At 42.5% G+C, this 26,175-nt stretch overlaps 1 protein-coding gene across 1 annotated transcript in view; it reads left to right on the top strand.

Annotated features, from left to right (window-relative positions):
* Positions 1–8,664, top strand: part of PRIMA1 (proline rich membrane anchor 1) — a 46,781-nt gene extending 38,117 nt beyond the window's left edge. The window contains exon 4 of the mRNA XM_054275521.1: positions 7,552–8,664. Within this exon, the coding sequence (XP_054131496.1) occupies positions 7,552–7,651 (100 nt within the window). The 3' untranslated portion in view covers positions 7,652–8,664. The remainder of the gene's footprint in view (positions 1–7,551) is intronic.
* The last annotated feature ends 17,511 nt before the right edge of the window (positions 8,665–26,175 follow it).

Here is a 26,175-nt window from a genome sequence, read left to right as displayed (position 1 = left end):
AAGTTTGTTGCCCTCATTCCAGCACCTGTGAGAACATGTATGTCTCAGTTTTGTGGGTACAGATCATGCCTAATGCAGTAGACTTACAAATAATCCCATTTTTCTGGGTGGAGCATACATTTTCCAATCCCAGACTGGTCCTGCAGTGCTTAGCAGAGCATGGTGGGTGCGCCATGAACTGAGGTCCATGACTGTGCCTCAGCTGCCTGCACTGCTCTGCACCAGGACAGGCCTTTGAGGAGCAGGAGCGTGCCCAGCTCATCCCCAAAGGGCACTGCCAGGGCACAGTCCACTGCCAGGCATGGCCATGGCCATGACCATCCTCCAGACATGTTTTGGCTTTGTTCAAAGTGCCTTTATTTCTTGCATTGAATGTCTTTTTTTTAAATTAATTTTTTAATTTATTTTTATCTTGTTTAGTAGCTTTTTGCCAGTATGAAAAGCTGGCATTGAGTTAATTTTTTTATGTTAGTCTCATTCATTTTTCTCCTTTTATAATGAAAACATATTGACAGTGTATTCTACCTAATGGATAATGTCAGCTGTAATATTCCTCAGTCAATAAAACCTTTTAAAGATCATTAGAGGGAATGCAAAGAGTGGGTTATTATGTGAGGGGTCACTGAAAGTACTTTTATCAATTATGTCAGTTAATTGTCCAGCATCATAATAATAAAGCTGCTTCTCTTCCTTAAGATTGGCTTCATGTAGGAGCATAATTGTGAAGTTAGCTTAATTGAAGACTTGGTAGGAAATGGGATTGCATCCATCACCTTTGTCTCCCAGGGACAGATCTTCTTCCTGTGTAACATCAGAACAAATCCTCCTCAAGTCCAACAAAGTCTGTGGAATTACTCTGACTTTGCACAGCTGAAAATAAATGGAGACTAAATTCCACTTCTTAAATTTCACACGTGGCTCGGCAATCTGCTGTAATTACTTGCAATCTGAACAGTCCACATCCTTTATACATGCCCAGAGTGACTGGGCTGAGAGAGCCGCACTTCTGCAGGAAGAGATCTGCCCCCCATGTGCTGCAGCCCGAGTGCACCAGCCCAGGGAGCCCCCTAAGTGCTGATGAATGGCTGCCCAGCAGTATGGATTGTTTTTCCATGAGAGAAACACTCAGCCAAGGCTCAATCCATGCACACAGAGGGGAATTCAAGTGTGAACCAGCCCAAAACAGAAATCGCCCACATGCCATCAGGGCTTAAATATCCTCCAGAAGCTGGTCAGCTAAAATTGGCTGTGAGGCAGAGCCGAGTTAGCTGTAAATCACAGGCTAAAAAACATTCACGTGAACAGTCAGAAGAGAAGAAGCCCTCCTTGGGGGTTGGTATCTTGGAGCTATGTCGAGCTATCCTGCAACATGATTTCCAGAGCTGTGAAAGAGACTTTCCCTTTTTGCATAATCATCCTAGCACTATATAGAGCACTTGCACAGATTTCCTCCCCCTCTCCACACAAGACAGACAAGGTCTGAAGATGTTAAAAATTGTATGATTACTTGCTCTTGTAAATATTATTTATCATCTGACCACTGGTTCAGTTTGGCTAAGATTGAAGTACTCAAAGGTCTCTAGGGAAAGAATGGCCTTTTCTGATTCATACAAGAGTTTTTATTTGGGGCAAAGGGGCAGTGCAGCTTGAGGAAGGAGAACTCCATCAGATGTCTAAAACTGAAAATAACCCAATAGACGTAGTTCTTTCAAATGCTGCAGGTAATATCATCCAAGATATCTATAACACTTTCTAGTTTGGAAGAGTAAGTAAAAAAAGCATATATTGTGATAAAAAGTAATAAACACTGGGACAAGACAGTTTGTAGGTGCTTTAGATGCTGGACTATCTGTGTAACCTGAGTGGAGATGGAAATATGGGGGATACATGTAAAAGCCTTAGGAGACAAACACTGAGCTGTAGTGAGTATGTTGCTAAAAGTTGTCCAGATGGAGCTGCTTTTTATTATAACTGTAAAACATTTGCTTTGTATGTGGGAGGCAGTAGAGCCAGTAACCTCTTCCTACGAGTAATGATAGTGTGCTGCCTGTTTTCTGGACAGATAGATGGTCACATATGGCCATTAGCTAATTTAATAGAGAAAAACTAAGATTCCGGAGAATTTTCATCCTTAGGGTTTCTTCTTTGACTTCTGTCTTCACATTGTCAAATAAAATGTACCCAGTCTGATTTTTTTTTTCACGTGTCTCTGAGACGGTGAAAGGTGGAAGTCAGAATCTGATTCCTTCCATGATTCTGAAGATTTTCACCAGAGAAGTGTCCTCCTCCAACATGAGCCCCACATGTCTAAGCCATAGCACCAGGCTGGCCAGCAAGGCTGGTTGTGTGTGGCTGCACACAAATTTAATGGCTGTGTCCCTGAAGGCAACTGTTGTCAATGCACTGAGCTCCTCCAGCAGGAGTCCTGTTCACAAACCAGTCTTAGGAAGCAACTTGTCTTGTCCCACCACTTGCTCTCATGGAAGGTGATTCCCCTCTGATGACTGAGGCCAGCATGAATCAAACAGTTGTTTGATGAACGCCCCCAGTACTGAGCTGTAAACAGCCTCCATTCATGTTCTTTATGTTCTTATAAACATTCAGATTATGCAGAGTGATGGTCTAGTAATTGAATAACATGACAAAATGTATTCTTCCATTCCTGTCTGCTAAATAGGGATGTATTTGAAGTGTGACTGTAGCCCACACATCATCATGTCTGGACTTCAAGCAGTGAAGTCTAGCCTGGAGCTCTCAGCAGAGCTGCCACAGCATCCTCTGCTAGCATCCTGGCCCTGGAGATGAAACTGAGTGGAAATAAACTGGACAAATATCTTCCCTGATTCTTGGACTTTTTGTAACCCGGGAAGATGGCACTGCAGCTTGATCTCTACTGGTATATAGGTAGCTCGGATATTTCTGGGTATTTCTATTTATATGTCCCCTGAGGATAGACCAGTCCTATGAAGCAAATGGGTATATTGTATGACACCCAATTTTATTGAAAGTTGGTATCTTTTGTGGGTTGATAGCTAATGAAGTATGGTTGTGAAGAAGGGCTTTGAGATCACTGGCCATGTAAGTGAAATAGCTCCCTGATTTGCCTTCTCCCTTCAGCCACTTTGCCCCAGAGACTGGCACTCAACCCAGCCCATGCCAGCACCAGAAATGGGGCTGCCAAATGGAGCTGCCCAGAGAACTTTGTTCAGGAGTGAAACAGCGATCAGGAGAGAGACAAGCTCCTTACATGCTACTAAAGCACCTTCCTGAGAAGAACTGAGAACACAAAGGGATTTTTGGCATGGGCACCCCTTACATTGGCACAAATACAATTGTGCAGACAGTAGGGAGATGCCTCATAGCTTTCACCTTGGGTAAAATCTGTCAGCTGATACTGATACCCATACAGTGCAATCTTTCATGTATATACGTACATAGCGAGAGATTTTTCTAGTTGGCTTTTACAATTTACAATTTTGTACTGCTCAGTGAAGAGTGAAGTTTCACTTTGAACTTCTGAGAACTGGTCATCCCCTCCAACAATGCATACCAAAAAACCAGTCTTTCCTTTTCTAACTATACCTGAAAAGAAGAATGACCCTCTATTGCTGTTTGGGAAGAAATAGGATATGTATTTCCCCAGAGAATAATCCATGGCAGCAAATCCCCCAGTGGAGACAGGTGTCTCCTGGCAGTGCTGAGTCGGGTATGGGAACCCCAGGAGGAGGTGAATTTGAGATCCTGGCATGTCTCTGCTGCCAGCCCAAGGTCACCCCTTCCTAGCTTAATTGGATTTCCTTGGAATCCAGCCTTCCCAGATGCTGGGCTGGATGCTCTTGCACTCAACAGAGACATTGCTATGGAGGTAATTGGCAGAAACAGGTTTGCAATACTCAGGCTGTCTTATGAAATCAGGTTTTATTCTAAACTCTCATCCCTTTCAAGCATGAAGCACCTGGAAGTGTATGAAATGTGGATTGCACTGGGAGTTTTAAACTCTCTTGCAGTTTTACAGTTCAGGACAAAAGTTCTGTTCCCATGTCAAAGTGATCTTATTCTTCTCAAAGCTTAATTTATCACACCTATAATGAGGTGGGATAAAGTCATGATTAAATTAATAGTCTGCTCTGTTTTTACTTGATTTTGTCTGAGTAGTCATAGACAGAGATTTTCTGAAGTGTGTACAAATGGGACACAAGGTGAAGCCCTTTCCTAGTACTCTACCACATAATTGCCTTATAAACAGTAGGCCTATGCCATATTGACACAGTAGCCAAAGCTGGCAAGGAGGGTTTTGTCAAATACACAAACTAAGTTTTGTGACTAGACATAATAAAGGGCCAAAAGCTATGTTTCCTCTAAAAAATTTTCTAAACATAGAACATAAAAATTGTGTTTGAATGTGCATCAGTACATTGACCTTTGTCCAGGACTCTGCAGAGGATTGGTACAAGCCAATGTGACAAGACAGTATGAAATTCTTTGATAAATAAGATATATAATGTGATCGGAACTTCATCTGAAATTTTAGCTTGATGTGTGAATACACTGTTAAACAGCTATTTGATGCTTTCTTGATTTTAGGACTCGCACAAGTTAATGCATGCATGGTGGAGAGGTCATTATGGACTCTGAGGCACCATTTCAGGCATGTGCTGAGCTGTACAGAGTTGCATGGCCAGAGTTTCATTGACAGATGTTTGGCATGAAGACCCAATTTGTTTGCTAAACAATGTATAGCAAATTATACTGTAAAACAATGCAAACCACTTATTAGTGAAAAGCCTGTTTCGCCTGCCACCAAGTGAGTATGTCACAGCCATGAATAGTTCCCTACTCATTTCCTCACTAATCTGAAACATCCCTTTAACCAATCAAGAGCAACCCTGGAATGGAAATGCATAAATGTGTGTCCATAGTTTATCATCTGAAAGGGGGCTTGGAAGCATTACACTTTGGAAGATGATGCACAATTTGGCTTATTACGCAGAAAATAGGATAAAAGGGTTCTCTTTGGTGTGCAAAAAACTTTGCATGCTTGGATCTCAACAGTGAACAAAAATTGGAGTAAAAAGAGTTAGTGGGTCAGAACTAGTGGCACACAGAGAGCCAATGCCCTAATGCAAGAGGGCACTTGAAAAATCACAACAAGCCAAAATGACCTTGTCTATCTAAATACATGGGCCAATTTCATCATGGTGACAAGTGCATACCAGTGTGCCAAGCCAGTGATTTAAATTATGTACCTGGGGCAAGTCTGACCCCAAATCCCTGCCTGTTGTGCATTTGAAAACAAATGGAGAGAGGAGTTAAGCAGAGCAGTCTCCAAGCCTGAACTTTTGCATCTAACAATAGTCTTTTCATTGAGACTCAGGAAAATAAGTGCTTTGTTTTGCTAGCACTAACCCTGAGCAATTGATAAGGCAGAAGCAGAACCTTGATAAAATCTCCATTCCCCTATTTGCAGGCTCTGAAAAAATACTCTTCCATTGCATGCAAGTGCCAGTGGTGTGACATCCCTGGCCACCTGTCTAGCAGGGTCTGCAGAGAGATCTCACCAATCCACCCAGGTCTGTGCTGGGACACCAGCCTGGGGAAGGGCGAGTGCAAATTTCAGGACAACTGAAGCACTGCATCTTAAAATCACTACTAGAAAATGTAAAAATGTAGATAAAATGAGAGGAAGACATTTTTTAACATAAAGAAAGAAGAAGTCTAGTTAGGGAAAAAAAATGGAACTGGAGAGGGGCAGAAACATAGGAGATCAAAGAAAGAAGGAGTAAATAGGAGAAAAACAGCAAGTAAAAGTGGCCAAAATGTCTTCATTTTTAAATTATTGATAGGTTTGGAACTGAGAGAAAAGAAAAACAAAAGAATTTTTGAAAGCAGCAGAGATGTATAGACAGCCGCTCCATTTTTCCTCCCTGACAAGAAATAAGCACTGCCATCAGATTCCCCATTCTTCCTGTCAGGGATGTGGCGTGGTGGATGTGTGCCTTCAGTGTCTCAGAAGAAAGACCCCATGACCTTGTTTCAGATTCAGACAGGCGCTGCATGTTGAGCACTGAAAAACAGTTTATCAAAGCCCTCAGTCTCCTTAACTCTTAGTCTCCTTTTCCATTTCCCTTCTCTAATAGCTGCAATCATGACTAATATTAACAAGCTTTAACTCTTACCAGGTAGAGGCACAAAATATCACAAGTGGAAGTATTTTCTTTGAGATTACAAGCAAACAAATTTACGTACCTGTAATCACTCTCCATAAAGCTTTCATTAATACTTTGCTGAAATCAAATATCATTAACCATTTTGTAATAATTGCTGTTTGTTTTGTTAAACATTGATGAGAACAATAGCAGAGAATGATTGTTGTAGTACATGTATCTGGTCCTCTTTTTGCCCACAGGAATACCTTAAACTCAAGACACTCATGTCTGAAATATCTGTGTGGAAAGCACAAAGCTTTTTTCCTCCTACTATGTTTAAAGCTTCAAGTTAAGCCACTTTTGAGAAGGGAAGTTGTGGGGGGAAGTGGTCTGTTCCATGTCCATGGAACATGGTCTGTTATGGGACTTAAGCTCAGGTGTCCCTTTTCAGAGTAACTATAAAATCCTAAATAAATTATTTTGCTCTGTAATGTACAGATGCTTGATAGCTTCCTGCACTTGTTGAGAATTTCCTGAATTTTCTCACAATTAACAGTGATCCTGGACTCTGTTAGCAAGTAGCAGGAGTGGCCACTAAACAAAACAAGAAGGCAATGGTGCTGGGTATGGTAGGTCACAGCAGGCACCATGTTTCAGTCTCTAGCTCAGACCCCTAGAACACAAGACACCTCTATCTGGGCTAGCAGACTAGCCTGCCTTTACTGACAGTGCAGGGACACACAAATGCCTTGGGCACAAAGCATCTGACATATTTTGGGTATCCACTTTAAGCTGTTCTGAACTGTGTTTGAAAGCACCTGTTTTTCTCCACTGGCTGTGGAGATTGTCTAGGATGGTCACCACAGGTGTGTATATATCTGCACTGGTCACTCCTAGTGACTGAACACAGTGGTGTTCTCATGATCAGTGAGGCACTTGGGTCCTTGGTGGACATGACTGGTCATCATCCCAGTTTGAATGATATGACACTCTGAGGAAGAAGGTCATGACTGCCCCAAGGCAGAGCCCACCCAGCACCCAGCCCAGCATCCCAGCCTGTGTTCCAGACATGCAGGTGGCAGTGGAAGACATTCCTTCCAGCAGCCTTCATCTCATGCAACAGGGACACCTGTATCCATTAACAGACTGGCATGGGGACACCAAAAACACATCATGACACCTTAGCATCAGACATGTCACCTTGCAGGTGGACTGTGATGCTTGACAAAATTATCTGCTGCTTTGGACTGTGTTCAGAAAGGGAAAAATAGACAGAAGTTTGGTGGTATTATTACGTACCTTACATGTCCTGGCTTTCGATCTGTATTGACAAAGAGGATGTTGATCTCTGTTTTTCTTCTCTCCCTTCCCTGCCTGTACATCACCAAACGTGGGCTCACCCAAGGAAACCAATGAGAAAAGAAGAGAACGGAACCAGTCGGTCGGAATATGCAATGACCTCCTCCCAGAACAACAAAACAGTTGATAACAATGCGGTCGTATAATCCCCGGGAGCCCGCCAAGCGCAGGAGGTGGCAAACTTTCAAAGCACACACACAGAGTATGCAAGGTGGGTGAAATGAGGCAACCAAGGGAGCTCTGTGGCCAAGGACTTCATTTCAGAAACAGCGCACTCATCAGTGATCCAGAAGAGAAAACCAGGCTGCTCTCCAGGCTTGCTGCTGCTCCAGGGGAGGATCAGCTCACCCACCTGGGCTGCCCAGAGGAAAGGCCTCACAAAGGCATAAGCACTGCATGCTGCATCCCATGAAAGCCATGTTGCCATGCCTCCCACTCCTTCTTCTTCCTCTCTTCCCCTACTTTTGTGTTTGAACTGAGTGTCACAAAAAGCTTCTGGAGCAGGATCTTTTGAGGAGAGGGTGATCTGCCAGAGTGGCAGTAGTTTATCACAGATGGGTCAGAGGGAAGTATCTCCCTTTAAATGGGAGGTGTCTCCCTCTACATGGAGAGAGGTGTCACCTCTGTGCTTCTCCAGCCTGTGCAGCTTCATACGCTGATGCTTCATTCCTTTCATTCTTACTATTTTGTTATTACAAAGGGAACAAAGGTTTCTGTTAAACAATCAAGCAAAATTGCCCTGAACTTGTGACTCATCCCAAGAAATTTATCTGTGGTCTGGTGACTATGCAGCTTTCATGGCTGAAGTTTTCAGGCAGAAGAAATTAAAATGTAAGATTTTAGCAATTAGCATTGCTATTGAAAGAGAAGTGCTTTAAACATTATGACTTCATAATTAGCCTCCTTTTTTGCGCCACACTTTTATTTTATCTTTAAAAATGTTCCTTTGTGAAACTCCTTGTTTCTGTGTGTTCACGCTGATTCCCCAGGGAAACTCCTACAGGAAAGATACTGTTTACATCTCGGTGTGAGTGTTGGGGCAGGATTGTGCTGAAAGGACTAGAAGCCCTTTGAAATTCTCTTCTTTCGCTGGTTAGTGTTGTTCCCTCAAAGTGTTGAGTCTCCTGAACTGATGCACTGAGGACGTTGCAGGTCTGGCTTGTAGGTCTGGCTTGTAGGACCATTTTGAGGGTCTGGTAGCTGGTTGTGCCCACATTACCTCGGTCTCTGCCTCTCCTGAGCTCAGGCTGACAGTGGTGCCAAGTTCAGCATACAGTTCAGTATACTTTCCACGACATGGGTTGCAGACTATTTAAAGCAAAGCTGAATCTACCCAAATTCATTTCACGCAGGATCTCAGGTCAGACTCAGCAAGTAGCCCTTAGGATAAAGGTGATGAGACTAGTTGAGAGCTGGTCTTTCCCTACCTCCTGAAAACGTTCCTTTGTGTCATATCTCCACCTGTATGTCTCCATTTACCTCTGTGCTGAAAGTAGTGATGCAGTCAAAGACAAATTTACACCCTGGCGTCTTGTCTGGACATAAAACTTTGGTACCACTCGGTCTCTGTGTCTGTGGGTAACTCCCAGGCACGGGTGCAGTCTCTCTCTGGGACCTGGCTGCCCCAGCTGTGTTGTCCCTCAGTACTGCAACACACCAATGCTTTCAGTTTTATACAAGGATGTGCCTGAACTGCAGAAATCAGACCTGGATTTGGAGCGCATTCTGGCCTGTGGGTAATCTGTCCCTGGGATGCAGAGTTTGGTGTGATGGTAGAGGAAGACAATGTTCTGCAGATCTTCCCCAAAAAAGCTCTGGAATGTTCAAATCAGCAGTCTCAGCTCAGGCCCATCTGCAGTTTTCTATTACCTGTCAAACAAGAGGGTGTGTGTAAATACAAGTACCCTTTCAATGATAAAATGAAATGCTGCTATATATTGCTCTTGAGAAATTTATGTAGTTATTAATTTAGCTTTTTAGTCTGTCATCACTATGTAGAAGTTTAACTGCATAAAATTATTTTTTAAAGTTAGACTTTCTTGGGAAGTGAATGCAATTGCAAATGTGAAAGGAGGCAAGTAACCACAAGTATGATCATTCCCAGCCACATTAATGTTGTGTGCTTGTGCAAGACACAGTGATATATCCTTAGATCCAAAGTGGGATTAAAATTAAACAATTTACAATTTGAGTCTAGTATCCCAAATGTCGATTGCCTAAAGCACTTAGCCCCTAAATACTATAATAAAAATATTGCAAGTATATTTCTAGAATATTTTTAAGCTATAACATTTATTTTGGTGTAGTTACCTATGTTTGCCTTTCTTTTTTTACTCCAGTGGTTTCAGCCTAAATGTAGAAATGTGGCATAGTTTGAGACTGGTTGCATGTTTATCTGAGAGTATAAAGTATGAATGCAGATAAGTTGAGCATAATATGGGCTCAGGATTAGCACTTTCTCCTAAAGGTTGTTGATTTTATTTGTTTCCTAATACAGCTTTAAAGGCATGTTCTGTAAGGTCAAAATCACAAAAAGGATTTGTAGGTAATTATGTCCATCAAAATATGTCTGTTTTTGCAAAAAAGAGTAAAAAGAGATGGTCACTAAACTGTCTGATTTTCAGTGGTATCAGTGATAAAATGTCCTCACTAGAGAAGACCCTGATGATGACATAACCCACAAGCAAACCCAGCCTAGGGCCCATGAAAACTCTTCAGGAAAACATAACCTTTAAAAACTTCCTGGAGAGTGAAGAGGCAGGGCATTGCAAGGCACAGCACATGCTGCCTAGGATCTATTTCCAACTCTGCCACTGATCTGCTGTTTACTAGCAAGTAATTTTGCCTCTCTGTGCCTCAGTTTACCCATCTGTATAATCACAATAAAAGTAGGTACCAGCTCTGCAGCAGCATTTGGAGAGAAATACACAGCTAGCAGCTTATTTGCTAGGTGGATGTACAGTATCAATATATGCAACATGCTGATAAATGTCTCGGGCACATAATTGCCATAATAGTTCCTGAGCAAGCATTCCTCATGTGCTTTTCTAATGCATAAAAGAAAAGCAGCAGCAGACGGGCTGAGAGCTGCTCTTGTGCTTGCCCAGAGCCTTTGCTCTCAGCCCTCACATGGCAGCATGGCAGGAGAGGTGGGAGATCTTGCATGGGGCAGCTTTGCCTTCAGATTCCTGCCCAGGTACAGTTGGGCACATTGCACCAAAGGGATCTTGAGAAAGGCGCTGGGAAAAGTGTACTGGAATCAGACACAACTCTTCAGAAGAGGAAGGCTAGACAGGGGATGTCACTGAGGAATGATTTCTGAGGCTTGCTGATGGGGTTTAAGGTTGTGTTTAATACTCCACAGACTACTTACAAAGCTTATATAGAGAGGCTTCTGTGCTTCCTTACTGTACTATAATTAAATGCAAAGGGAAAGGAATAGACCAGATACATGAACACTTTGCTAAGCAGTGATTCTGCATCTGGGGAACTGGCAACCCAAAATGCAGCTTTACAAGCATTCTGAGTTCCTTTTTAGCCACTAAAATATCAGGGGTAGAAAGGACCTGCCTAGCTCCATTGACAAAATAGTCACATCCCCAGCAGATGTGAAGGTGGCCAGTTCCTACACAGAAGGTGCTTGCTGTGCTCTGCCCACCACCTGACAAAGTCAGCAAACTGCTGCCCCCAGTCTGAGGGAGAGCAGCAGCTCCAAATCTCTTCTCAAGGATCACACTAGCAGGGAATGCACCTCAAGGGCCTGAGCTGCCAAGTGTTGAGTTTCCTTGTTCCTCACAAGACAGGAAGGTGGAGCTGAAGCCCCAGCCCTGCTGCCCTTCCTGTCCCACACCTGACACAGTGGTGTGCCCAGGGAAGCATTTCTGCCTTGGACAGATGCTGCAAAAACAGACATGGAAAGGAAGGGGAAAGTTCTACAAAGTATAAAATATAAATATATTGATATATATCTATACAGAGACCTGGTTGTCCACTCTTGCATACTACATGGTCACAGCACCTGGAGAAAGTGGGGACACCCTGCTCCAACCCAGTCATGACCATTGATGCTGCCAAGCAATGGAGAATCAGACCTATGGTAGATATGTATTTACTATACTCCCTACACCTGTACAAACAAAAATATATTATTTTAAACTGCAAAATAGTGTGTTTAAATCAATGCATGAATGTAAATATTCTAAGATCTGCCTTCTTGACTGTGTACCACATGTACAGATGAAAACAAATATTGTTTATAGGAAATCTGTATCAGTGGTTAAATGACTAAAGAGAAAAAAATATCAAACTTAATGTTGTCATGTTTCTCAAACAAGCCATTAATGTATATTTAGTATTTAAGGATTTTGCTCAATAAGTATGTTCTGTACCAAAAACTGTGTTGCATATACAGATTGTGCAGTACCCTATTTTAAAAAGGCACCATAATTAATTTTTATTTTAAATAAAAATGTACTTGTAAAAACTTAGCTGTGTCCTGTTGGTTATGTAGCTGACAGCATTGAATGTGGGAATGGCTGCAGTGCCTCTTAAGGCACTTCTCTTGTTATCCAAATTTACCAGACATGATTGAAGTAAGGCTGAAGTAATTCCTGAGGAACTGCCAGGTACCTGTGTGAGCTCAGCTGGCACCTGCCATGGCAGGGGAGAATTCTATTTAAATAGGGAAGCATTCTGGTTGTCTTTGGTTCCCAAGACATTATTCCCTAACAGTTTTTGCTGATACCTTAGAAATTATTTCATGTCCCAGTTTGGAAAAAAATCTTAAATAAGACAGAGTAATAATAATCATCCAGCACGGTAGGAACATGAAGGGTCTGAAGCCTCACAAGTCTTAAGAGGAGCAGCTGATGGAGCTGGGAATGTTTAGTTTGGAGAAAGAAGGGCTCAGGGAAAACCTTATCTCTATCTGCAACTACCTGAAAGGAGGTTCTAGAAATATGGAGGTCATTTTCCACTGAGAACAAGTGATAGGACAAAAGGAGACAGCCTCAAGTTGCCCTAGGGGGAGTTTTAGATCAGATATTAGGGAAAACTTCTACCTTTAAAGGGTTGTCAAGCATTGGAAGAAGCTGCCCAGGGAAGTGGTTGAGTCAGCAAACCTGAAATTATTTAAAGACACATAGATGAGGCACCTGGGGACATGGTTTGGTGGGGAATGTGATGGTGCTGCATAAGTGGTTGGACTTGATGATCCTAGAGGACTTTTCCAACCTAAACAATTCTATGATTCTATGATGCAAAGTGGTTGGGGGTCAGTTTAATGAATTACAGCAACAGCCATTATGCCACAGACTGTGGTATCTGTCAGGTTTAAATATTAGACAGGTTTTGCAGAAGAAAACTTTCACGTTAAAATCTCTATGTGACCACTGAGAAAGAAAATGCCTCTGGAAGGCATGGACACCTGCTTCAGACATCAAAACTGTTGGATCAACATCCTTACCCCCAGTCTGCAGAGGCAGAAAAATGTCACTTTGCAGAGCAGGGCACACCCTGGTGGGGTCCCTCAAGTCCTACTAACCCTGTCAGCCCCAAATTCACTGCTGTTTGGCTGAGCTCTTGTCTTGCTTTAGTCATGATGAGATGATCACAACAAGCAATGGGAGGATTGGGTGCAAATCTGATTAGAGTACAGTAAAAGAGCTCCAAACCTGAAACCAGGGTTATGTCTTGAGTACAGCTGCAAACCTTGCTAAATAATATGAGGTGCAGCAACTTTGCTGTGCTGAAGAGCCTGATGTTGCCTGATGTGCTCTTCCTTCACCACCCCAACACTAGGAACCAGTGTTGTGATAGCCAGAGAGAAATTGGATTACTGGGGTTTAATATCATTTGGAGAGGGAGAGAGAAATTATAATGAGAGAGATGTGGATTCTGTGATTCTGCTAGTATAAAATCATGGAGTGCTTTTCACTGGTTTCATCTGGGCATGTGTTGCCAAGGTCTACATCTTTTTAAAAGATGCCCAGTACAATTAGTTCCAAATCAGAACTTTCTCCATTTCTGAAAGATGCTTTTATTTGGTCATGCTTGATTCATGCAGATATAATCCTTGAGCACAAAGCAATCAAATATTTTAGAAAAAGAAAACAACAAAAAACAACTGACAACTGATGTTATAGTATGTATTAGTCTTCAATTACTGCAGTGTTAACATTTTTATTATTAATATAAGTTTCTTTCTTATCAAAAAATATCCCTTCAGAGCTGATATTTCATTAATAAAGATTTTATCTATGCCATTTCCTTAAGGTTCTTTCATAATTGTAATGTTTTCAACCATATTTATAGCACAGAAAAAGTTTTCTAATTATGAGTTTACAGAGAAGTAGCCCTTGAAAGTGGCCTGAAAATAAGTTTTTTAGTATTCAGAAAAAAATTCTAAGAATATTAATATCAAGATAGCTGGCATTTTCTGAACTTGTTTTATTTTTGGCTTTAGTTAAAACAAAGGCACTCACTGCAACATTTATACTCTTGTCCTGCTGTTTCTGTCTTGCCCCATGGCACAGTTTGATATATCCATGGGGGTTGGCATTTCCCTGGTTAGGCTGAGTGTCTTGCCAGCCCAGCCCCAGTTTGATATATCCATGGGGGTTGGCATTTCCCTGGTTAGGCTGAGTGTCCTGCCAGCCCTGCCTGTGTGGGTGTGAGACCCAGGCAGAGCTGTGAGCCCTGGCATGGGCTCCTCACCTGAGCAGCCAACACAGAGCACAGGGGATGTGCTGGGAGCCACAGGGGAGGCAGCAGTGCCTTGATGAAGTGTGCAGCCTCTCAAGGGGTATTTTCTGGGGAGAGGAGGGATGGTGCAAGTGCTGGACACAGTGTGCAGCACCAGCACCCACTCTGAGCCCTTGTTTAAGGCAGTCATTGAGAAAGTTAAGGTTCAGTAACAAAATGATTGAGGCTGGATGTAGGTACTTAAACCCCCTGTATCACATATTATAAAATTCTATAAAAAGTATTACATCCGTGAAAGAAGCATGATTGCACTGAGAAGAGTCCTGGTCAGCCTCCAGGGGTGCTGGGGAGGGTGCAGGACAGGGCAGACCCAGCCCTGCCTCCTCTAAGAACTTAGAGAAGAAAATCCTACGGGTTTAAATCTCTCCCTTGTTGTATTGTGGCAAGGCTTTAGGAAGCTGATTTTATCATGTGTTCTGGCTAGATATATCAAATCTTTTTTATGGCAGTTGGTTTCCTTAATCTGTGAGCTGTCATAAAAAAAATAGTTAAATGGTATTTATATATATCTGCCTGAAAGTATTTTATATGATATATCACTGTGGCTGAAAGAGAAAGGAAGTTTCTTTGCAAATAGCAGCTGGCTGTTTTCCTTTCCTATGCCTTGATAGAAATTTCATGAATTTATTTCTGTGCAGCACAAAGAGAACTCAGAGGCGGAACGTGAATAAATTTCCCTTTAGGTTGGGCATCACTTCCCCCTGCACACTCAAACAGAAATGCTTTCAGGATTTAAGTTTCATTTAACACAGGCCTAGTCGGAAGCAGAAAAGAAAATATAAAGAAAAGCAGCAGCATGGCAGACACATCCCAGTGAATGAGCCTGTGAGCCAGAGACAGCCTCCCCTATTTTGATTTGTAATTTGAGGATAATTCAATTAGACATTTCAGGCAATTTAAACATTCATGCATTGTCCAGCACCAAAGCATGAACTGTTCAGCAGCAAACGAGACCTGACAGCCTTAGCAGGCCGAGTGAAAATCCCAATGTTTAAAAGGAAAAGCTCTCATCTAATTGATATGCCTACCAGAAAATTAAAAAAATAAAGGGGGGAGAGGAGGAGGCTGTGCAGGAGGTACCACGAGGGTGAGAGAAGTACAAAGGGCAGAGTGAGGGGCATATCCTGGCTGTGGGCTTCACACCTTATTTGCAGCCATTTGCTAAAAACAGAATATTTCAAAGCCTGTGTGTTCCTTTTAACAAGGGATTAAAACATAAATGCACCTGATCACCCATCTGCTCACCTCTCCAGAGGTAGCTGAAAGGCAGGCAGGCATTCAGGAGCAAAATGGAACATTTTCATAAGCAGCTGCCCATGAAAGCCAGGTGCCCCTACCACACTGAGGTAGCTGAAATCTTCACCCCATGCCAAGGTCCTGGCACTGAACCCACACAGCAGAAGGTCCTGTCTGGACCCACGGCCCACTCAGGTGGCAGGGAGAGGCTGGAGAGCAGGAAGCCCCTCATTGTGCCTGTTTCATGCACAGCAAGGCACCGCACAGCCCCCTGCCCAGCACCCCCTGCTTGCCCTGCCCACCCTGGCCGCCAGCAGCAGATCCCTGCAGCACAACACGAGGTGCATGGCTCTGTGCCCACAAATGGAGACAGATCTTGGCTGCTGGGGTGATAGCTTAGTGATGTTAAACACTGGGTACAATAACAATAATAACTATAACACAAGAATTTCAGGTGGAATTTCAAACAAGGATGTCTCAGAGCCTTGCTTACTCTAAATGCATTGTCTCTGGTGACCTCTGGATCCAGGGGAAGAAATGCTATTTGTCTTGTCCCCAGGAAATTGCCCTGGAAGCAGTAGGTCACCCTCACCTATTGACCATCTGGCTGGCAGACAAAACAGCTTTGATAGACACAGGTCTGGATTGCTCCAAGTCATTCCTTTGGAAACTTTTAGAGGCAGGTGAAGAAAACATCAGGAATCATCAAGTAAAAGTCTTCTGGCAAGCTACATGCTTCTGGTGTTCCTGCAATGACCACGCAGAAAATCTCTGGAGCTGAAAACTCACCTGTAAAACTTCCCAGGAATGCATCACACCTACCCCATCTTCATCTTAAATATTATGCAGGACCAAGTTTGGATGGTAAAATCCCAAAAAGTGCATACACTACATGTGGATGCCAGATACAGTGGTACTTTTCCTTGAGTCATTCTATTTGAAGACCCAGCATTTAGTGTGCCTATAACCTACAAAGGTGTGAACAGTTTGTGCTGAAATTTTCCATGCTAACACTCTGCTATAAGCTGACCTTTGCATTTGTCCAGGAGTTGCAGAACACTCCTGTTGCTTCCAAGAATGATATTGGGGGAAGAAAATATTGAAACAAAACCTAGAAGTAACTTCTGACTGTTTTATTGAGAATCTCTAATTCCTTGGGTATTTGGAGCTGGGATTAAATTTGACAAGAAGATCAATGCTTTCATCACCAGTTACAAGCTTCTGGAAACTCATGGTTTCCCTTCTTCAGAGGCCATTTATCCTGGATAAAAAGTCCACTGAAAAACCTGTCTGAGGTATGATTGCTTCATCTCTACCATTCCAACTAAAATTAAGGTACTGAATATCAGTCAATTCTTGTTCAAGAACTATTCAATATATGTGACTAAAGTCAGGGATAGAGCTAAATAAAAGCAATTCAGCTCATTTATTTTTTAAAACTATACTTTTGGAAAATAAAAAGCATTGTAAATTTAGTTTAAAATTACTGGTGCTCAGCAAGAAAGTTTGCTGCTCTCATCTTGGTAGAAACAGACCTTAGCAGAAAAGAGATTGTATGGTGTGCACATGCTGCCTTTAGTGGCCCTTCTAAAAGCAGTAGAACTACTCCATAGTAATATGCATGGGGAAAAGCACAGAAGTTTATTTTTGTAACTGTAATGTCATGTTGGAATTGTGTTGATAAGATACCAGATGGAGCCAAGCAATTTTAGAATTAAAATTTAACATTTCTGAAGGGGAAAAAAAAGTGTTTTATGAAATGCTACTTAGTGTACAAACAGAAAACTAATCAATCATAAATTTGAACAATGCTCTAAATTCAACACTCCCTTAGAGAGTCTAAGGAGTTTTGACTAACCAAGATGAGTGTTGTGATGAATTCCCATTTGGTATTTCTACTGCGCTGGCTGATGTCTAAACATGGTGACAGATTCTCTGGCAGCACCATGTGATCTGAATTGGTTCCATTTTGCTGTCAGTACCTTGAGGAATATCAATAATAGTGCACTGTCAGTTGTTACAGGGGAGAAGAGGTTTATTTTAAACACCTGTGACTTATGAAGCCTAAGCACCTGAGGCAGGATTCCTCTCATCTAATTTTAACCGAACTGGAAAATGTACTATTTAATATCTCTAAGCTCTCCAGAACCTTGTTTTCAATGGAGAAAGATAGCAACTCCAGATGGCAACCCATCTTACCCTGAAATAAGTACCTGTGCCTTTGGGAAGAGCCCCATTCTCCTTGGTCACACAGGGACAACTGCTGTAGCACAGGACAAGGTCACAGAGTCTGAATTTACTGATGCTGAGAGGGAGATGCTGCTGCACTCAGGCAGTTTGGCAGGGTGGGTGGTATCCAGTCCAGTGATGTCTGATACTCTTCTTAGTGGAAAATAATTTAAAATCAGGTGATTATAATCAGTAACCAGAATACAAACTGTCCATCCAAAATTGGGCATATTCATACAAATTGGTGAAGAAAATGCAACTTTATTCTGGCAAACACAGCCAATTAATTAATACAAAACAAATTGTGTTTATACAATGTCATAAATGTGATGAAAACACCGTGTGTGTGTGTGTGTGTGTGTGTGTGTGTGTGTGTGTGTGCATGGATACAATTTAGTTCAGCCTGCCTAGAAATAATAACTCTTGGGCAGTCAATTCCTTTGAGGTCACTTGCACAATCTGGTGAGGCGCCCACTGAGGGGACACCCAAAGAGCCCCCGGTGCTTCCCCTCACTCCCAGCCTGGAACAACACACAGCACAAGCTTTCCCAGCAGCTGTGGAGCCATGGCTGCTCAGAGGCTCAGCTTCTCTCTCTGGAGACAGAAACCCCAACCGGGACCTCAGGGGGGTGTGGAGAGCACATGGGAGAGGAGCCCAAGGTCTCAGCCCAGCTTATGGCAAGGGCAGCGCTTCATTGTTGAAGTGAACATGGAAATGGAGAGGTTGCAAATACATTAGAGCATGAAGCCCCTCTCCCTACAATCCTTATTCTTTTCTAGGTTACTGCAGCAGCCATAGGATACCCCCTTCAAATCAGTTTTTCCTCCTGTTTTGAGCAGTTTCTGGTACGAGGGGAAGGAACTGGAAGCGTAAGGAAGCGAACGCCCCTCGAGCTGCTCGCCCCAGGGCTGGAGCTGCACGTCTGCCCAGCCTGGCTGCTCACACGCTGTCAACAGGAATGACCAGAGCTGCCCCAAAAGCCAACTCGACCCTTCTGATGGCTGCAGTCTGTCAGTGTCACCTGAATTCAGCACACACTGCACAGACATGCCCTCTCTCCAAGGGAACCGAGCAGCTGAAAACAACATGACACTCCATCAGCTCGGGAAAGCTCAGAAACAATCAGCACTCAGTTTGGCTTTGTCTTTTCAGGGATTTTCTGCCTGGACTTGCATTTAATCAGCAGAAATAAAAAAGTAAAAATAAAAATTTAAAAAAAGAGAAAATCTAAAATACACTAGCTACCAACCCACCTTTTCCCAAACATTTAAAACTCAAGCACATTTACACCAGGAAAATACACCTTTATTCCAGGAATGTTCTTGTCAATGCTATTTGTAGCATGAACACTTTTTTTTTTTTTTTTTAATAGCTGTGTCACTATTGTTTTCCAACCTGTTAACTGGTCTCCTGCTTACACAAACAACTTCTCTATACATGGTGAGATCTGCTTCAGGATACTTTGTCAGATTATGTATCAGTCTCCAGAGTGTGTCTGGAAAACAATCATTATGTAAAATCTTGCTTTGACCTGTATTAATTTTCAACTGTGATTGAATTAAGACACTGGACTGCAAGTAATGTGTGTGAATGAAATAGATCACCAGCTGAGGCTGAAAACCCTTGATGTTAGATCAGAGAGGGGAATTGTAACTATTAAAGGTGTTGCAGAAACTGCAGTGCCCAGCAGACGATCGTGGCTGCTAATGATTGAGGATCTGCTGAAGCTGCCAGACCTGAGGAGCTGAGGAGGGGAAGCAGAGTTGTGTGGTTCATGGGTTTTACAGAGTGGTGCATTAAATGTACTTGTCTGAGTGCCTGGTTTCCCATGGACCTGGCTGGTGTAATACCTTGACTGCTGCTGGGTTCATGATCAGGCTTTCCAGACTAAAGAGAGTGAGTTGTTTCACACAGAGTTCTGGGGCTTGGAGTAGGGAACATAATGTTTGTGGAAACCAAAGCATAATATAGTTGTCTAAAATATCCTTTTGCATGAAAGAACATATTTGAAAACTACACTGGAGATGAAAAGTTATTCCATATTAGAATTTAGTACATTTTATTCCATACTTCATATGCCATGAAACAGACACAAGTGATACATAAGTGGTGAGATTATTATTTGCAGGCTAGAGGGGAAAGCCCTTCAATAACAAAGACAGAATTGTCCCCCTTATCTTATGATAGTGATACTGAACTAATATACATTAGACATGACATTTGGATGCTGAAGAAAACCTACATTCTGCATTTGTTGTGATGATTTACAGCAATGAACTTGACCCAAAAAATGCCACATAAGTGCTCAGTGTTATTAATAATAACCATTCAGAGAATTCTCAGATGGATTGCTTCAACTTCCTTTCTGCAGAAGTTCTGGTCTCCTTTTTATTCTGCTTGTTCATTTCATTCCCTTCTAATTAAATATGATTTTCTCAGTGGATGCTAATATTTTTTTTATTTGAATGTTTGACTCAACAGAGCTGAGCAATGAGCATCCCTCAGCACTCTCCACCTGACCACTCTGGCTCAGCCTTGCAGCCCCTTGTGCTGTGTGGAGCCATCCTTAAAGAAAGTCACAGCTCTGGAAAAGCACTGTGGGGAAAATTGTCCTGTTTTGATGAAACCCATGGTGCAGATCATGTCTTCCTCTCTGGATTAATGTTGAGTGGTGAGCACTAGGCCAGCCTGTGCATTCTTGGTACAACTTTCAGGGCATCAGTTTTACTGGTAGAATAAAGGAAACAGGCTACTGAGTCTTTGAAATCTGAAACTAACCTGGTAAAGGAAGGTGTTTGTTTCTTTTCTTGGTTCTTCCTCTCTGTCATTCAAAATAACCCAACAAAAAGACAGATTTTTAGCTAAGTGCCACAATTTCAGACCAAACTTAAAACCTCTCTCTTAAATGTAAGAGCACCCCAATGAGAACCATGTGCATCCACGAACCAACAGTGCCTCAGGAGACATTGCCAGCTGTGTGGAATCAGGGATTTGACAGGAGCTTTTCCCCAGGACAACTGGCAGGCTGTGGGTACCTGTGTGGGGCTGTAGAGATGTGCCCTTCTGTCCTTCCCCAGTGGCACAGGAGGCTGTGGATGATGTCCGGCTCCAATGGACTGCAGGTACCCAGAAATTCATCTCCAGACACAGCTCTGCAGCTCATGCCACCATTTTGTTTCTTCTCTGCTCATTGCTTACATGGATGTCATATCATAAAGGACTTCATTTTTTTTGTTTGTTTGTTTTAAGCATAAATGTTCTCTGGATTTAGCTTGCACTTTAAGGGTTTGGACAAGGGGAGAGACCTAGCTGTGGATATCCTGTGAAATCTGTGGAACATCAAAGCCCTGGTTTCACCCCTGTGAAAGGGGTAACAGACAAACCATCTCCTGCTGACTGTGCATTACCCCTCGTGGGTCACAGAGTGTGACTGCTCACTCTCTTAGCCAGCATTGGTGAATTGAGTCTCAAAGTTGAGGCAAACTGAAACAGCTATTTTGGAGACATTGATGCAGGGCTCACAAAGAGCATCTGCTGGAGTCAGAAGAAATTTCTTTTTCCAGTTCCCCAGGGCACTAATTATTTCCATATGGAGCAACCACCTCCCTGAAGGCAAATGTGACTGCTCAGGCAAAGCCCCTTAGCTCCCACTGGAACGTGCACCCTAGGTTTACTGGCAGTGGGTGTAGGAAAGGATACACTTGGCAAAAAGTCATTTGTCTGATTCCATTTCCAGTCGCTAAGTTCAAATGATTGAGGCAACAGAACTGAAACCACACTTCAAAATTTAGTTCTCTTTTCATTTCTTTTTCCTCTTTTGTTCAATATTTTGATTTTTTTTATTGGTTGATTCTGTTATCATGAGTGACTTTTTTTCCTACTTTACATATTCTATAGATGGTATATAGCAATTTTTTTCTTCACTAAAAAGCCCCAAGGTAATGAAAGAAAGAACTGTCTTATGGGTAACTTATCAATTTCTGATTGCCAGCAAAGAACAGAAATAGTGCACAGTCTTGCCCCACTAATATTTCATGCTTCAATCTTCCCTCCCATGGAATTGTGCTACTTCATTCAAAATAGAGCAACTGCCATAAATCTGCTCCATTCATAGAAATGAGCTGCTATCTTCACCTTGTAAAATGTCACCTCCCACTGGAGCAAAGGATTTTCAGTTTTATTGACAGCAAAGACACTTGTTTCTCCTTTCACCAAACTGTCAGGAAAGAAAAAGTGCTGCAGTTCTGAGCCTGCATCTGCTCTGTTCCCTGTCCATGTGGCTGTGGTTGCTCCTGCACAGCCCTGTGCTCTCAGCCCAAGGATGCTTCCAGCATCCCAGAGCTTTTCATTACCTTATCTCCATTATTTAGGCAAACACAGAACACTTCTCCAGACAGGTTCCAGGGCGCCAGTTTATCTGCATTATTATAGCAAGGCTCCTTTATGCACAGTACCCAGCCTTTCCTTAAAATCAATCACTGCCTGATTAATGTTCTGTAAACAGGGGATCTCCACAGCAGTACTGGATGTACTGCCCTCCCCATGTGCTCTGCTGTGTTTCACTGCTTGATTCTTGTTTTGCTCTTCTGACATCACCTGACTACTTGCCTTATTCAGTCACTTTAATTTTCTGCGGTGGAAATTACTGCCTCTTCTTGCTGCTTTTTTCCTTGGCATTTTTTCCTTTTTGGAAGAAACACATTTATTTTTCAATGGATGATGCAGTTCAAAGGCTGTGTACCTTTTCCTAACTTTCCTAAAGAGAACATATATGCTGGCATTTTCTTGTAACCATTCTAAACATCTGCATCCCTTCTTGATTTGCTTGTCCAAACCAGATAGGACAGGAAGGTTTCTATTTTTCTGTCTAGCAGGGGGAGAAAGTTCATAAAACAAAAAAGAACATGCCTCAGAGAAGCATTTCAATCAGAAAATTATCTACCCTGAAGATGTGAAAATCAATTTTGCTATATTTATCAGTTTCATAAAAAGAAAGGTCAAAATGTGAATATATGCAGCAAAATTGGCAAAGCCTCTTAGGCTTCCACTGCCCAAACAGGCATAAAACTTAAACTGTGTCTCATGGTCTAATGTCAGCAGGGCTTGGTTTTTTGTTGTATGTGAAAATGTTCTACAGAAGTTTTGAGGTATTGAGACAACACAGAATCAGAAAAATCAGATTAAAATTAACACTGCTCAAATGTGGAGTTAAAAAGAACAAAACAACAGCAAGACAAACAAGCAAAAAACCACAAGGAAAAATGATGCAGAACCACTCTTCTCTAGAGAGAGCCAAATCCATTAAGCTAATTAGTTGAGCAGCTGATGTTCTGACTTGACATTGTTTCTTCATTTAGGATCGTTAATTCTTCATGCAAGAAGATTTCTCATTATTTCTTATCCAAACAAACCCCAATATCTGGATATCCTTCTGCAAACAGTGTGCTGATAAAATTTTCCTCTGAACAGTCACAATCTGAAATTTGAACAGTGTGACCTATGTGACCTATTACATAAATTCTATTTTCTCTTCTCTTGTCAACCAGTGACCCACACTTTGTAAACAACTTCCTTTATTCCTCCCTTAACAATTGGTTTCAATCCAAAAGAACTTTCCTTTTGAATTTTTAATTATTTTTTTTAAAGCAGGGAGACATTTACTGTTGTGTAAACCCCATTCTGTCATGTTCTTCTCACAAAACATGGACACAAAGAACAAAGGTAGACCCCCAGCAGACATCCCAAAGGAGGTAGCAGCCAGTCTGTCCTGTTTGCAGAAAGCCTCCTCCAGAAACATCAAATACAGGGATTGCTGCAGGTATGTACAAGCTTGCTTGCTCTCATCAGCTTTCACAGCTTCCCAAAAAGTGTTCCATGGGCTCCCAAGGGCCCTGTGTGTTGAAAAGACATTGAGTTGGAGAGTGAAGACACATCTGTGCTCTGAGTGCAGCAGTGTACAGATGTATCTTAGCTGGCATTGAGTGAAAAATCACTGGAAGTAACACCCCCATTTTCATGCCAGAGTACAAACAGGCACACATTTGGAGGAGGACCTGACTCCATTCCCTTGCAATAACTCATTCTTGCATCTGTGTTTTGTATAAATATTCATATATTTGAAGAGCACACCCATCATCCCTCTTCTCCATCCCGTAGAGCCACCACCAGAGCCAATGGACACTGACTCTCTGTGACACTGAGGGAACAAGCAGCTGTCCTTCAGGGTGGCTGTTCCACACCACACTCCCAGTGCAGCAAGCAGGCCAGTGAGCTCAGCCCACAGCAAGCACCAGAGTCCCACATGCCCATCCCAGAGAGAGGGAGGGCCAGCCGGGGAGCAGGCAGGCCAGCAGACTGTGCCACTGTGTCCTCTCCATCACCAGGCCAGGCCTCAAAAGGCTTTGCTGGCTCTTCACTACATTTCTGCTCCTTTCCTCCCCCCAGAAGTTTCTGAGATTAAAAGCTTGGAAGTTTTTCTAGTCATGGCAGGAGAAGTGGGTGCATGGCTCAGGGTCCCTTTGGCCTCTCTGTCAGGATCAGGAGAGGAAAGAGCTTGCACCAGCCCAGAGCTTCCCCTAGGTGAGGGACACAGCATCTCCACCACTGTTTCTGGGATGGGTAAATAAATTGCTCCAACACAGACTCACACACCTGCAGGAGCTGCACAGAGGGCACTTAGCAAGAAATCCTGCAGAGCAGGGAGCAGGCAAATCCTACAGAGCAGGGAGCAGGCCTTCAGAGGGCAGAGAGCTTCTTTTCTATTGCTTTTCCTACTCCATCAGGCTCTATAGAAGATGAATGACCAAGCTTGACTTTTAGCAATTTAATTTTCTGAGTGGGTTCTTTCATTGATCAAGAAGTTGCCTATTTTGGGCTTTACCTGATTGTCTCTGAATTGTTACTCCACACTCATGCCTGCAAGCCAGGTGCCCTGTGACATCTCTGCTAAGCTAATCACTCCCGCCACTGAAGCTTAATAGGTGTTACTCCTCTGCCATGCAAGGCCTGAAGTTGTTCTGCTGAGGAAAATTGAGTAGAAATTGGATCTGAGGAGAAAATATTTTCTGCAGGATAAGAATTTTATATAAGCCTTAACCTTTAACAAAAACACCTGATCAAAATTAAGGAAATTAAAAGTCTGCTTTTCTAAGCAGCAACATTTTTTCCCCAAAACCCCCAATTTTCTTACATATCTGGAGAAAAATGCAGGTTGGATTGCCTCTATGGGCTGGATTCTGCCATCCCTCATGCTTTGAACCCACTCCATTGCCCAACCCAAAGCTGTTATCACTGCTGGTGACTGCTGAACAATAGCACCGGATTTTGGTCTGGTAATTGCAAAGTTCCATCTTTTTTGGTCTTTTGGGGTGGTTGGTAACTCCATTTCCAAGCTCTGAAGGAGTGAAGAGGTTCGTATTTTTAGCAGAATTTTCCAATCAGCAAATCATGCCCCATGAGAGAGACTGCACACACTGTCCCTGAGGAGGAAAACAGGCTACAACTCCCTTGTGCAGAAACAGCAACTTAATGTTCCACTCAAGCATCACAGGCAGGTGTCCTGCATGTACCAGGGAGCTTCTTCAGGGCTACAAATCACCCTGAAGGCATCAGAAAAGTACCTTGTCATGAATGACCACTGGTAGCTCTGGATCCAGAACTTCAGTAATGCAAAACACTGAAGGCACCAGATGTTCGCAACACTGAAAACCATCTCTAGAGAAAATGCAAGCTATTCCCACAGCCTCTCATGCTTCCTCCTTCTGCCTTTTTGTTTCTAAGACTCTTCTTTCCCAATTTTCCCCTTTGTTTAAATTCAAGAACATCTCTTTTCTTCATAAGAGGAAGAAATATTGCACCCAGAAATATTTATGGGTCTTTATCACTGATAGTGCTGCACAATTTGTATTTTGATCATTAAGGACTTCCCAGCCAAACTTCAGCTCTTCCCTGACTGTTGATTCAATTAATCTTCTGTTTAGCATTTGGCTGCCTATTAACACTAATAAAATATTGTTATGAAAACATATCAAACTGCCCTTCTTAGGATGTAATCAGCCTTTTTAGCATGAAGTACAGTCAGATTCAATCTAGACTATAAGTTCTCTTCTAAATTTCAAAATGTGATGCAATCTGTAGAGGCTCAATAAATTAAATACCTTCTGCCCCATGTGATATGTGAGCTAATCTACTTTTTTATTTAATTTGATATGCCCTCAAAGTCAGGTATCACATCCAGAAAAAGTTTATCTCTTTGTTGAATGGGTAATATCCTTTCTAGAAGTACTGGAATCTACTAAAACCTGCCTAACAGATGCTTGGTTTGGCTTTATTTGTTTTGCTTACTGGTCCATTTGGAATTCCCTCCACTGACCCATTGAGACCCCATAGCTACCTCCAATCTCCCCCTCATGGGGTCTTCAAATTCCTTTTGAACCACCTTTT

The sequence above is a fragment of the Melozone crissalis genome, unplaced genomic scaffold (assembly GCF_028551555.1).
Source record: "Melozone crissalis strain CALT ecotype California unplaced genomic scaffold, PUWL_Pcris_2 ptg000018l_1, whole genome shotgun sequence".
Taxonomy (NCBI): Eukaryota; Metazoa; Chordata; class Aves; order Passeriformes; family Passerellidae; genus Melozone; species Melozone crissalis.
This window is presented reverse-complemented; position numbering and strand designations above follow the sequence as displayed.